Source organism: Pinus tabuliformis, chromosome 4_1 (genome assembly GCF_031772625.1).
Source record: "Pinus tabuliformis cultivar Carrire ecotype Pingquan chromosome 4_1, CPIR1, whole genome shotgun sequence".
Lineage (NCBI taxonomy): Eukaryota > Viridiplantae > Streptophyta > Pinopsida > Pinales > Pinaceae > Pinus > Pinus tabuliformis.
Window position 1 is genome coordinate 533,058,453 of NC_142303.1, and position 13,974 is coordinate 533,072,426.

The 13,974-nt window shown below is 34.4% G+C and overlaps 1 protein-coding gene across 2 annotated transcripts; it reads right to left on the reverse strand.

Moving 5' to 3' along the window:
- Positions 1-8,835: 8,835 nt before the first annotated feature.
- On the reverse strand, positions 8,836-13,439 carry LOC149176937 (uncharacterized). Of its 2 annotated transcripts, XM_089420018.1 has the most exons (3): positions 12,323-13,439; positions 9,302-9,443; positions 8,836-9,188 (listed from the first exon to the last, which is right to left on the reverse strand). In XM_089420018.1, exons 1-3 carry the CDS (start codon positions 12,323-12,325, stop codon positions 9,058-9,060), a joined length of 276 nt encoding a protein of 91 aa, XP_089276144.1. In that variant the 5' UTR covers positions 12,326-13,439; the 3' UTR covers positions 8,836-9,057. The 2 variants fall into 2 exon arrangements, with proteins under 2 accessions (XP_089276144.1, XP_089276143.1); XM_089420017.1 differs by lacking the exon at positions 12,323-13,439 and having other exon boundaries at positions 8,845-9,188; positions 9,302-12,276.
- Between the last annotated feature and the right edge of the window lie 535 nt (positions 13,440-13,974).

Here is a 13,974-nt window from a genome sequence, read left to right on the forward strand (position 1 = left end):
TCACCAACACTGCTTCAGATGCAGTTCCACAAACAACAAAAGAGTCTTCCTCTTAACAGAGGGATTTCACTAGCACTGCTTTTACAAAAATATCTTCCTCACACAGAGGGATTCTCCAAGAGATTATGCTGAAGAGCATCTTCCTCTTAACCAGAGGGATTCCCCAGTCTATGCTGAAAAGCATCTTCCTCTTGACAAAGGGATTCACCAGGAGACTGTGTTGAAAAGCATCTTCCTCTTTAACAGAGGGATTCACCAAAACTTCACTTCCTCTCACAGAGGAAGATGCTTTTCAACCAGACACTGCTTTAGATGCAATTCCAAAACAACAAAAAAATATTACTCTGTCTCCTCTTGAGATTTTACATTGCTGTGTGAAAAAATCTCATTTACATTTACTGCTATAAAAACAGACTTCAACTACAGAAAATTACATTCACTGCTGTGTAAAAACAAAATCTTACATTTACTGTTGTAGATGTAATTCTTTACACACGCTGCTCCATTTTCTTCTCATAACATTTCAACAAAAACAAAATATCTTCACGCCGCTGCTCATTTCAAAAACCCCTGCATTTTCTTCTCATAACATTTCAACAAAAGCAAAATATCTTCACACTGCTGCTCATTTCAAAAACCCCTGCACTGGTTTTGTTTTCTTCTACGCACTGCTGTTCATTTGCGAGCTGCTCTCATTTCGCAATGTTGTGTGTATACTCTGTTTTATTACAGAATGGTCAACACCACAAAAAACATACATCATACAATGCATATGCTTCACATCGAATTCGTTTTCACACTGTTGTGCGATCCTCTCTTACATATCCATTCTTCACATTACATTTCACTGCTATGCATTTCAATGCATGAGCTCCACACAAAAATTACCATGCTGCTCCCCTGTTCTTCTCTACTCACACTGTTGTGTGTTTCACAATATGTCTTCAATACAATGTCAACGAACAACAACTCATTTCCTTATGCACTGCTGTGGATGCCAATAACCATAGACTCTGTCTCCCCTTTTTATTTTTACGAGCTGTGCGTTTTTCACCATATTCACAATACGTGGTCAACGCATCAAGAAAAACATATATGTCATACGATTCATATGCAATTAAAAAAAATTTACATACCCTTTTTACGCCCATACTTCCGTATAAAAAAAAACATTAAAATTAATAAACTTTACCAACAATCTACGAATGCCATTGAACTTCATTTAATGTTTTTCTGAAACGCTGGTCAACCAAACTTTTACTCCACGTAACATTTATTTGCTGCAGGTCGGTTGTCCGTCAATCGTTGATTTGCCTTCAAGAAATCGAACGGTTGTGGTGAATATCGGGATGCCTTACCTGACTAACCTTTATGTCCCGACGGAAATGCTGTTTTGTAAAACGTACAGAAGACGCGTGGCAGAGTTTTATTGCATCGGACTCGTTTGTACAAAAACCACTTGCTGAGCAAAAGCGGTCCGATAAGGTAGCTGGTTTTCTTGAGCTGTTTTCTTGCTGCACGATGGCGGATTCGGCAATTGACTGTGCTGCCGTCGTTGTCCCTGCACGACAGTTGGAATTAATATTCCAACACTCTCCTTTAATTTCAATTGTTGGGTGTTTAGTCATACCCAAACACTTCCTCAAAAACTCATAACTTTTCTGCCTATTCGTATCAGCTTTCCTTTCATCGCTTTCACTGCTTTGCTCAGGCACTCCAATCATGTAATATCCTCTTTCTCTCTGCCTCCGGCAAGATTTCCAATCTTTGCATCTCCAAGCTATCCTGCAACCTTTTCTTCTCTGCTCGTATAGAAGATTTAATTCCATATCTCTCCCCTATAAGAAGATCTTCATCAAAGAATGACTGTTAATTTAGTTCAGCAATAATGATCAAGAATTACAGGCTCCCCTTAACTGTATGCATTGTCTTCTTTCAGCAAAGTTTTCTCAAAAGAAACTTAGATTGACTAGGGAGCTCGAAGGACTTTCGGACTGTATTTCCTTCCTTCTCCATACTTGTGTAACTTTATTCTTTTGCATGGTTCTAGCCTGCATAGGAGCCCATGTTAAGTTACAATCATGTGCCATATGCCCACACTTGAAACATTCTACATTGTTCATGAATAAGATTCCATGATTTCTTTGTGCAAAATTGTTTCTTGGAGCTTGTCGAAAACTATAACATCTATCTCTATGAAATGCTCTACAGTCTTTTGCCATATGACCAAAGTTTGAGCAAGAATAACAATAACCAAAAAATGAACTTTGGTACTTGGTAGATGGTGGTTTCCTTGATGTGCTTCTGAAGCCTTTCTGCCTTGAGATCCTTTGATGATAACCATTGCCTCTTGCCTCTTTGACATCATCCACATTTCTTTTTGGAGCTGATTTTGTACTTGGAGCAGGATTTCTTCTATTGTAGCCTTGATTTTTTTCCTTGCCTTTGCTGGAACTAGGAGCATCACAATTTCTTTCTGGCTTCTTCACATCTTTTTTGCTTAAAGCATTTTCATTCTTGTTTGAGGGCTCACCTACATATCTGAGTCCTGATTTATCAGATGGAGATCTGTGATAGCTGAGCATGTCATCCAAGGCTTGAGTGCTCTTCATGATTTTGTTCATCCCTTCAACCTTTTTCCTGAGGAGGGCAATCTCTTCTTCCAATCTTTCACACTCATTATTCTTCTTTGCAAGTTGTTCATAAGTTTCTTCCTTGCTACGAGTAGCTTCAGCTGCTACTATTTTAAGGGAGATGATATCTGACTTCATTTTGGAGATTTATTCATTCTTTGTTTGACTGCTCTCCATTTTCTTTTCAGCTCCTTGTGCCTGCTTCCTGGCTTCTTGTAATTCAGACTTAAGAGAGGAGACCTCTACCTTGTACTGTCCAATATCTTCTACAAGTTTGTTCACTCTCTTGTGCCTTTGTTCAAGTTGACTTGACAAGGTATCTTTCTGCTTCTTTGCTTTATTCAATTGATTTTTCATTGATATGACTTCTTCATGATGCTTCCTTTTGCTTTGATCAAGTTCCTTCTTAAGTTTGGCGAGCTCTTCATCCCTTTCTTGTACTTGAATCTTGATGAGGTCAACTTTCTCATTTTCAGCTTCTATGATGGGTTCAGAATTTCCTTCTTAACTGATGGTCATGGTCAGTGCTCCCTTTGCGTGAAGGTCATGAAGTCTGTCCCATATATCCTTTGCTGATGAATATTTTCCTAGATTCTTCTTTACAGAATCAGACAATCCATCTAAGATTGTCTTTGCTACTTTTGCATTGTACTCCTTGGATTCTCTATCCATCTTGCTATCATCAATCACTGATTCCAAAATTTCAATCCCTTGAGACTGTAAGAAAGTCCTCATTTTTATTTCCCATCTACCAAAGTTCCCATTGAACCTTGGAGCCTCAAATAGAATGCTTTCAAATGGATTGCCTTCTATTTTAGTAGTAGAGGGAAACACATTTTTAGAAGGATTGTAGTCTTTCTTCTTTGACCTTGCCATTCTTAACTATGCTTCAAAATACTTGACTGTGTTTTAAAAATAACTAATTGTTTCTTCAACAGCAACATAGAAAATTAGCTTAAGAAATACCTTGGATTGTTTTCACTGAGTTTTCACTTTGCTGGAGAAGTTGCTGTAGCAAAAATCCTTCCTTCAGCTTCTTTGACACCTTCAAAGAGCCTGGCGCGGCTCTGATACCACTGTTGGGGATTTTTCTGGTAAAATCCCAAAAACAAAATAAACTGCGCACAGAGACAATGCTCTGTTTTGCTCCATGATCTTAGCACAGGGAAGCTTAAAAAAAAATTCCGAGTAGACGGAGTTTTCCACATACAAATCAAACTTGTATTTATTAATAGAATGCCTGATACAAACTTCTTCCTCTTATAGCGGGATTACACAGCCGCTGTTACAAAAGAGTCTTCCTCTTAACAGATGGATTCACCAACACTGCTTCAGATGCAGTTCCACAAACAACAAAAGAGTCTTCCTCTTAACAAAGGGATTTCACCAGCACTGCTTTTACAAAAATGTCTTTCTCACACAGAGAGATTCTCCAAGAGATTATGCTGAAGAGCATCTTCCTCTTAACCAGAGGGATTCACCAGTCTATGCTGAAAAGCATCTTCCTCTTGACAGAGGGATTCACCAGGAGACTGCGCTGAAAAGCATCTTCCTCTTTAAAAGAGGGATTCACCAAAACTTCACTTCCTCTCACAGAGGGATTACAATCAGACACTGCTTTAGATGCAGTTCCAAAACAACAAAAAAATATTACTGTGTCTCCTCCTGAGATTTTACACTGTTGTGTGTAAAAATCTCATTTACATTTACTGCTGTAAAAACAAACTTCAACTACAGAAAATTACATTCACTGTTGTGTAAAAACAAAATCTTACATTTACTGCTGTAGATGTAATTCTTTACACATGCTGCTGCATTTTCTTCTCATAACATTTCAACAAAAACAAAATATCTTCACGCTGCTGCTCATTTCAAAAACCCCTGCACTGGTTTTGTTTTCTTCTACGCATTGTTGTTCATTTGTGAGTTGCTATCATTTCGCACTGTTATGAGTATGTTCTGTTTTATTACAGAATGGTCAACACCACAAAAGACATAAATCATACAATGCATATGCTTCACATCGAATTCGTTTTCAATTGCTGTGCGATCCTCTCTTACATATCCATTCTTCACATTACATTTCACTGCACTCTGTATTTCAATGCATGAGCTCCACACAAAAAATTACCACACTGTTCCCCTGTTCTTCTCTACTCACACTGTTGTGCGTTTCACAATATGTCTTCAATACAATGTCAATAAACAACAACTCATTTCCTTATGCACTGATATGGATGCCAATAACCATAGACTCTGTCTCCCCTTTTTATTTTTACGAGTTGTGCTTTTTTCACCATATTCACAATATATGGTCAACGCATCAAGAAAAACATATATGTCATACGATTCATATGCAATTAAAAGAAAAATTACATACCCTTTTTACGCCCATACTTCTGCATTAAAAAAACATTAAAATTAATAAACTTTACCAACAATCTACGAACGCCATTGAACTTCATTTAATGTTTCTCTGAAACGTTGGTCAACCAAACTTTTACTTCATGTAACATTTATTTGCTGCAGGACGGTTGTTGTCCGTCAATCGTTGATCTGCCTTCAAAAAATCGAATGGTTGTGGTGAATATCGGGATGCCTTACCTGACTAACCTTTACGTCTCGATAGAAACGCTGTTTTGTAAAACATACAGAGAACGCGTGGCAAAGTTTTATTGCATCGGACTCGTTTGTACGAAAACCACTTGTTGAGCAAAAGCGGTCCGATAAAGTAATTGGTTTTCTTGAGCCGTTTTCTTGCTGCACGATGGCGGATTCGGCCATTGACTGTGCTGCCGTCACTGTCCCTGCACGGCAGTTGGAATTAATATTCCAACACCTGTGACCACCATTATGCACTGTCTCAGCAAAATCAGATTGTCTCTCAATTCAAATCTGCACACCACACAGGGCATTCTATTTACGTACTTGTTTAAGTAGTGACAATTTCATCTAGATATATTTGAAGATTGTAATTTAGATTTTCAAAAATTTTAACCAATTTATCGAAAAACCCATCCCCGCCCGCAAAATCATCCCCAACACGAACACAAACTTGTTGACTTTGATATAACAACACGAACACAAGCTTGTTGGTAGACATGCTCTTCTTCATAGAATTGAATACTATCACAAATTCTAAATCCAAATGGGCACTAGCATGTTTTCTGTTTCAGTCGGGTATCCCTTGCCATATTACTCGTTGTTTCCTTGGATGGTCTGTTTGTGCAGCATAGCTCTGTTTCTTAGTGATATGTTGGGAATTTTCTTTGCTCCGTTTGTGGGTTGTGAAATAGGGGATTTTTCTTGGTCTGTACACTGATGAATGACTGTAATATTCTCCACAGTACAAGTATTCAGGATACACTAATATGTAAAACATTTCACTTTTTAATGAAAATGTTTTGTTTTTTTTGAAAAGAAGTCTAGCGAGGCCACCATTTTGCCCCGGGAAATAATGGAAAGTTGGGTAAGATTGTGAAAAAAATCTGGTAATCTAGGTTACTGCTAGCTTCCTGATTTTGTGTGCCTTTAGGGTTTTTATGGATAAATTTTCACCATAAAAATAATTATTCAAACACTCTTATAATTAAATTTCTTAAAAACATTTCACCAAATTAAAACAAAAATTTAGTGAACACTGACAAAATTATGACCTTGGTAAACAACGCCCCCAGATTAAGGGGTGTTGATAGCATCAGTAGGATTAAGGGGTCTTGATAGCGTCAGCGGGATGGATATACAGCCTGCATGGGGCATGTGCCTCTGTCACGGTGGACTCCCAAGACGGTCCAGGGATTGCGTGCTGCCGTTGAGGCTTGAGGATAGAGAGTGTGAGCAATCACTTTGTTATTAATCATCCACTAACATGTTTTTTAAATCGGTCACATTCGCCTGCGTATAAGCTTTATGCAGTTTTATAATATTGCTGTTGGTGTTACAGGGATTGTCAAATTTATAATATTGCTGTTGGTGTTACACGGATTGTCAAATTTTTGAGGGAATTCCTAGCGTAATGAACCCCATTCTTTTATAGGGCAAAGTCATAATTTCTTTAGTTAGTTGAGGGATTCCTCGTTACCGTCCCTGGTTAGGTAAGGCATTGTTTATCACCTTCGTGATTAAAGTGAGTAGCATACCAGACATGGAACCTTTAATCTTTAGAGGATGCCTTCTTCCACAACTTCATTTAATATGGATAACAAGATGTTTTATCAGGCCAGCGATGGAATTTCCCAGGCAAATTGTAGGTCATATTAATTTGTTTTTTTAAATATAAAAGTAAATAAACCCCCATCAACTTTTTAATTAAAATAATCGGTATAGCTATTAAAATTACAAAATCCATCAAATTTGAAATTCCTACACTGCTTAAAACTGGCCTTCAGTTCAAGGCATCATGTCATATCAGATCCATGCAACTGACATAATGCTAAGGTATCAGCAACGGGATAGTTAATATTCACCGAAAATACATGCTACTGAAATAATTTGTGCTATAAACACACGCTGGATCACGGAATATTTTTCAAACAATTTGTCTATCAAAAACGATTGAAAATTTAATTACAAATTTATCAGAAGAAAAAATAAAATTAAAGATCAAATTCATTACAAATATCAAACAAATAAAATAATTTACATATCATATGTGATAGATTAAGAGGCGTCCGCTTAATTCAATAAGATACCCTATTTCCAAAATTCTCAAACCTACCCGGCCTATCAAAGTCCTTCCAAATTCTACCTAACAATAAGGAGTTTAAAAGTTAATAACGGATTTGAAAAGCTTTTTCGCCTTTTGATCAATTAATCTTGAAGTTATGTTGAAAATTTTGAAGTTATATAGTTCAAAAAGCCTAAAATTTTTAAAAACCCTAACACAAGTTTTACATCTAAAACCCTGCTTTGAACCATTTAGAATTGAAATTCACAACATTCTAATAATAATCATCCAAAATGTCAAAAACTTAAATAAAAGGTAGTCTCCTCCCTTTCCAACAGTGACCAATCGTATCACACTGTAAGAAAAACGCATTGTATACTTCAAAGTTCAAACAAAACATCGTTATCCTTACCTGTCTTATTATTCGCATATTATCCTCCCACTGATCGAGAGATGATTCGGAGAAGTTGACATGCGTTTTTTTCTTTATTCAATCGACACTCGCCTTCATTTTCACATCATGATGGACGTGGTGAGCAAATATTTGCGCACATAAATCAGTTTTAAGAAAATTTATCATAATTTAGTTGTCAAATTTGCAGTGAGGACAATTATTTCTTGCTACTATCAGCCAATACAGACTGACTCATCACCTTTATTCAAGGAAAACCATACTACCTAGAATAATTAAAAAACTTTCACTCCTACCAAATGTTTTTTTGTCTTGGGCCCTTAACCTGTTTCCTTAAGTCCTAAAAGAAAAACTCTTAACCACGCAAAAAACAGAAACAGTTTTCCTTTGACAATCATATATAATTTTATGTAAAAATAAAATCTATTTTTTATTTGAAAAAAGACACATTATTATACAATAATAAAAAATTTCAGATTTAATGATAATAATAACGTTTGCAGTTCTGTGGTTTGAGCTAATTAACCGATCAATATGTAAATTCGAATTTAAAAGATTTTAAAGTTTGAAGCAATAATTTTAAGTAATATAAAAGTTATTGGATAAAAACAAAAAAAAAAATCAATTAATATAATATGTCTAAACATTTTTAGTGAGAGATAAATTATATTTAAACAATAAAATTTTAAATTATTATTAAAAATATTAATCTTCAGTTTATTATTCTTTAAATTAAATTTAAATCTAAATAAAAAAATAACAATTTTTTTCCTAATCATATAAACTAAATTTAATTTACAGATATATCCATTGATATGTTAACATTACATAGTCCATTACAACAAATCAAATATCTTGAATTTAATTAATAACATTTTTCTCAACTATCTAAACTAAATTCAATTTACAAATATATTCTTAATATCTCTAACTGAGCTTAAATCCGAGGATAAAATAGATAATAACTTTTTTTCCAGTCATACATATAAGGACATACAGAATCCAATAAATAACAGCGAAATTAATTATTTAAGGTCACTGCTATCCTGAAATTCCCACATATTTCCAAAATCTGAAACCAAAATAAATTTAACTTCGGACATAACACTATCAAAGGGTGGTTTTTTAGTACGAAAAAAGGCGAGATTTATATTAATATGTGTAATATATACATATAAACGAGATTTATATTAATATGTGCAATATATACGTATAAAACTGCTCTATAGAGCATTTATCATATTCTATTTATCATATTCTATATGCTGTAGAGAAAGCTGAAAATATATATTGATCATATCCCACAGGTCTTCAGATGGGCATATCATCTTCATTTTCTATCAAAGTTATGCATCACAACAATACAAATTTTCTCCGATTGTCCGACAAAGACATTCGCCACAATTACCAACGATATGGCAATTTGGCGGAAGTCTATCCCCTACGGGCACGTTCTCACCGGTGGAATTAGATGTATCTGCCATTCAATTATTGATCGAAATTAGCATAATAAATGCATTATTCCTAAATTTTAAAAATCTACAGAACTTGTCCTGCAAAGATACATGAATGATCAATCCTTATCCTTACCAGGTTCAGAAGCAACTGCAGTCATCATCAAAAGGAACAGGAACACGATGACGGCCACTCCTCGCCAAGAATTCCACAGCCGAGGGCTATAAGAGACGACCCTTTTTCCCTGCAACGCGAGACGTTGTGGAGTCCTGGCACTCTGCAAGATAAATCTCCAAAGAATGGCGCCAAGTAAGAGGGAGCCCTTGGTCAAAATCTCCGCGGTGGATTCATTATCAAATGCGCTTGCGTTGCAAAATAATTCCCAAAGCAAAGGCGATGAGCATAGGTTTATTGTTAAGTCTTTGTATAGGGTCACGAACATCGCCCCGCCCACAAAGATTAATGTTCCCAATAAATTTGCCATGATTGCTGGGTAATTAGAACTCAAATTACAATTCTGCGAAATTTTCAATCCACTACTTCTGATTACTGGAACAGTATGGACTGGTGCACTCTGTCATAAAAACAGAACTGCTGTAGAGTTGCTGCCCTTTATTCATGATGATGGCCAATCCGGATGAGCCATATTCCTTGCTTGCGTTGTAAGTTTTTCTCTTTTCTAATTCTATTAAGAGAATCGTTGCGATTTTGAAATGATATTCCCGGGTTGCTCTATTATTTTTTCCTTTTCCTTTTTCTTTTTCGTGGAAGAGTCGGTTGAATTACCATGAAAGGGCATTGTTTTTATTTTGAAATTTTTAATATCACATTTATAGTTATGATAATGTTGATGACTAACCTCTATTAACCATTATAGTTTTTATATCAATATACTTTTAAAACCAATGGAGTTTTATTACTCTAAAAGGTTAAGAAGCTTAGACAAATATTTTTGAAAAATATATGGATGGTAAGTATAAGATGAATAATGGAAGAGGAATTGTTTTTTAGTTTCAATTTTTTTTTTAATGTTGTAAATGTCACACACTTTTTCATTTAGGGGGGTTTTATGCACTTACCAATGTCTTCATTAAGAAACTTATAAGAATTTGTTCTTATTTTAAGAATGCTTATTTTCTTTTTAAAGATAGTTAAGACATATATTTTTTTGTTTTAGACATTGGGGTTGATCACCTCCTTATAATATATTAATTTCATTTTTCCCTGTAACTCTTTATCACTCCAAAATTTCTCTTTAAATTTTGATGTAATACTTTTAATATTATTCTTAGTTTGCAAAACTGTCTCCTTCTTTATCCCTAAATGGTATAGCCAAGAATGGGTATCCTTATAGCATCTTGTCTAAAGTGGGGGTTTTGCCTAGAGTTAGAAACAATTTAGGAAACCTCTTGGCTTGCATGTTGTTTAACTACTTCTTGTACATAAGATACATAGTCATAGGCATGCTTTCATGGGGCCCGAAAGCTTGCTTCAATCAAGGGGATATGATAGGGAATATTTCCTTTAATATTGAGATTGTAGGTATAAACTTCTTTTGGATTGTTTCTATCTTAGCCCATGATGCTCTAGAGATATTGCAACCACAAACATCACACCCATATAGAATAACATAAGTGACAAGAGTCTCAAAGAGGAGTTTTTTCAATATTCCATATCGAAAAATTTACTAACTTACAATTGTTTTGAAGCCTATAATAAGCTTTCCATCCTCCATCTATCATTTTCTCAATGCTATAATTTTAGTTGAGCTTGTGATATCTCAATGCTATAATTCTATTTGAGCTTGCGATGGATATCGATTCCTAGATTTTTGCATGAAGGAACTTCATATTTCTGAATTTAATTATCATTACTCTAGTTTTTTAGCTACCCATATTGATGTAGAAATATTGTACAATTCTTAGTTGTTTGAAAATATCGTAAGGGATCCTTGCCTAAAGAAAAATATCATCAACACAGAGGACAAGAATTATGATTATACCACTGAGTGTGTGGTCAAAGAATTATGATTATACCACTGAGTGTGTGGTCAAAGAATTACGATTATACCACTGAGTGTGGCGTCAACACAACCCGATATTGAAATTATTTTTTTCCAACCAACCATCAGTGGTCCTAAACTTCGTAATAACATTATCATATTTCCTTGTTGCATCAACCCTTAACTTGAGAGGAACCACTATCTCTCCTAGCCTCCTCCACAAATTTTTATCCTAGTAATGGTGTTAAAATATTTTCTAAGGTAAAAAAAAAAAAAAAAAAGAGTTTTATTATTGTAAAATTCCTTTATAATGATCATGAGAGTAACATGGCCATTCATAATTGAATGATATCTCCTAAATCCAACTTGACCTTTAACTCTTTTACCATGGCTTTCTAGTCATAAGCATCTTCTTTTACAAAATAATTTCATATGAATTGGCTGAAATGTGTTAAATCATAACAGTCTTATAATTAGAGGGAATGCTTTTATCTATATTTTTAAAAATACACAGAATGAGGCTCTATGTCTAAGGTTTAGTGAAGCGTTGCTTCACTTCCAAATTGAAGATATTGTTTATATGAGAGATGAGGATAGACCCTTTCATTTTAAAATTCTCAACTTCTTAGCTTCAATTTCCATAGCTTTCCCATTAGCTAGCAGCTTAACCCAAAAGTCAACACTAACCAAAGAAAATGTATCATTCTAGATAGGGGCATTCAAAATGGTGTCCATGGTGTTAGGGGATTCATAAAGATGTTTAGGGAAGGAATTATAGTTCTCCAAGGGAATAAAATAATTTTATTTAGTTTTATGAATTAAAATTTTCATTTGAAACATCCTAAGATCATACTTAGATAGATGCAGTATCTACTTTTTCTTTCTATTTATATAATTTACCTTTTCTTCCTTTTGATAAGAGCTTTGCATGTGTTTTTCTTATCAAGCTTTAAAGATTCATAGGGCCATCCCTAATTAGTTTTTTAAAATTTTAGAATCATTATCATATCAAGTTGTTATGTGGATTTATCCCTTTTGCGAACAAGAGTGATATCTCTAGACTTCAAAGAAACCTAGTAACAAACAACTAGGAATTGTTATTTTTCTCTAGACTGAGATTGACTTAAACATATACTATGATATATGTCACTTACCATTTAAATGAAATGATTGATGAAGCCCCCTTCAAAGATTTCGATCATTCGCTCCTTGATGCTTTAGAGATCCTCCCGTCGCTCCCCACAACTTCTCCATGATGTCTTGAAGGAGATTTGCATAGACAAAAACAAACAAGAGATCAAAGCATCCAGTATATAACATAAGAGATAAATGGACTAATTAACCAATCATGTATCATAAACTGATCAATATGCAATCACAATCTATGTAGGTGATCAAGGAATCCTACAAATTATATCAACTAAGATGTAATTGAGAAAGAAAAATTGCCTTTATATTAATAAAATGGAGAATAGCCTTACAACCATGTAGCCTTGATGTTGCAAGTCCCTTCCCACAATCTCCAACCCTCTCCTTGAATGAATAGCCTTCCAACCTTATTCCTGTAGCATAAGCCTACTTCCAACAGTCCTCCTCAATTCTCAAGCTTGTGTTAGCTTTATAGGCCAAGAGTGGGAAGTTTGGGATCCATTTTCCAAGGGATGAGATCCACTAATGGTGGGATAGGGATTCCACAAAGAGAGGGAGTTGCTCCATGATGGGAGGGATCAAGACTAAATAGGCAACCATTTGAAGCTTGTTGGTTGGGATAGATGTTACCAACAATGCTTCTAGACTTCACTTTTTATTTTTACATGTGTTAAGTCATGTTCACAGGTCACAGTGTAAGACAATGCGTACTTATGCACAGTTCCTAATGGAATCCTCTGCGTATGCACATAAATTGACTAGAGAGTTGAGCGCAAAAACCAAAAACAGGGTTTTGTACCATAAGATCCAGGAATTCCAATTTCTTTGAGATAATTTCGATTCTAACTTTGCAGGGGAATGCTTTGGGACACATTTGTGGATAGTGAAAAATCCAGGCAAATAACAAAATGACTGTGTAACACAAGTATCGATAGTTCTATTATTCCTTTTGTATGCCACTTCAATAAAGAACTAGTTAATAAAAACAAAGGAAATTGTAGCAAAATTATGATAAAGGTTTTGGATTAATTTAAGAGTTAGGAATCGATTTTAAGTCATTTAAGAAGAGATTATTTCTTAATTTTAAATAAAATATTCATTATTTTTAACAAAATTATATTTATAATTAATAAAATAAAATTTAAATAATTATTTAAACTATATATATATATATATTCAAATGATTATAGTATATCTTGCAGAGAAAAAAATAATATTAATTTAAAAAAAATTGTTTGTTCAAGATATTTTATATACATTAAAAATTCAAAATTAAATTTTGACATGGCTTAGGGTTGATGATCGTCTAAAATATAAGAGTAAGAGTAACATAATGGAAAAAACGTCGTAAATACATGTAATGAACTGGAATGCATAAAATTAAAAATAAAAATACTGACCTTTTCTTCCGAAGGTTTTCCTACACCAACAAATATAAAAACAAACTAGATTAAGGTTGAATTAAACCCAACATTTACAAGCGGTTTGAATTTTGAGGTTACAAAACAGATTACATCATAGAGAGAGAGATTAATTTTTAGAATTTCATATTTCCACCCTAACTTCATAAGATGCCGTTTTGTTTTATGCTACGTTACGATGAGTATACCTAATCTATTAAGTTATTCCACGGAGAGGTATTGGAGGATGGAACAAC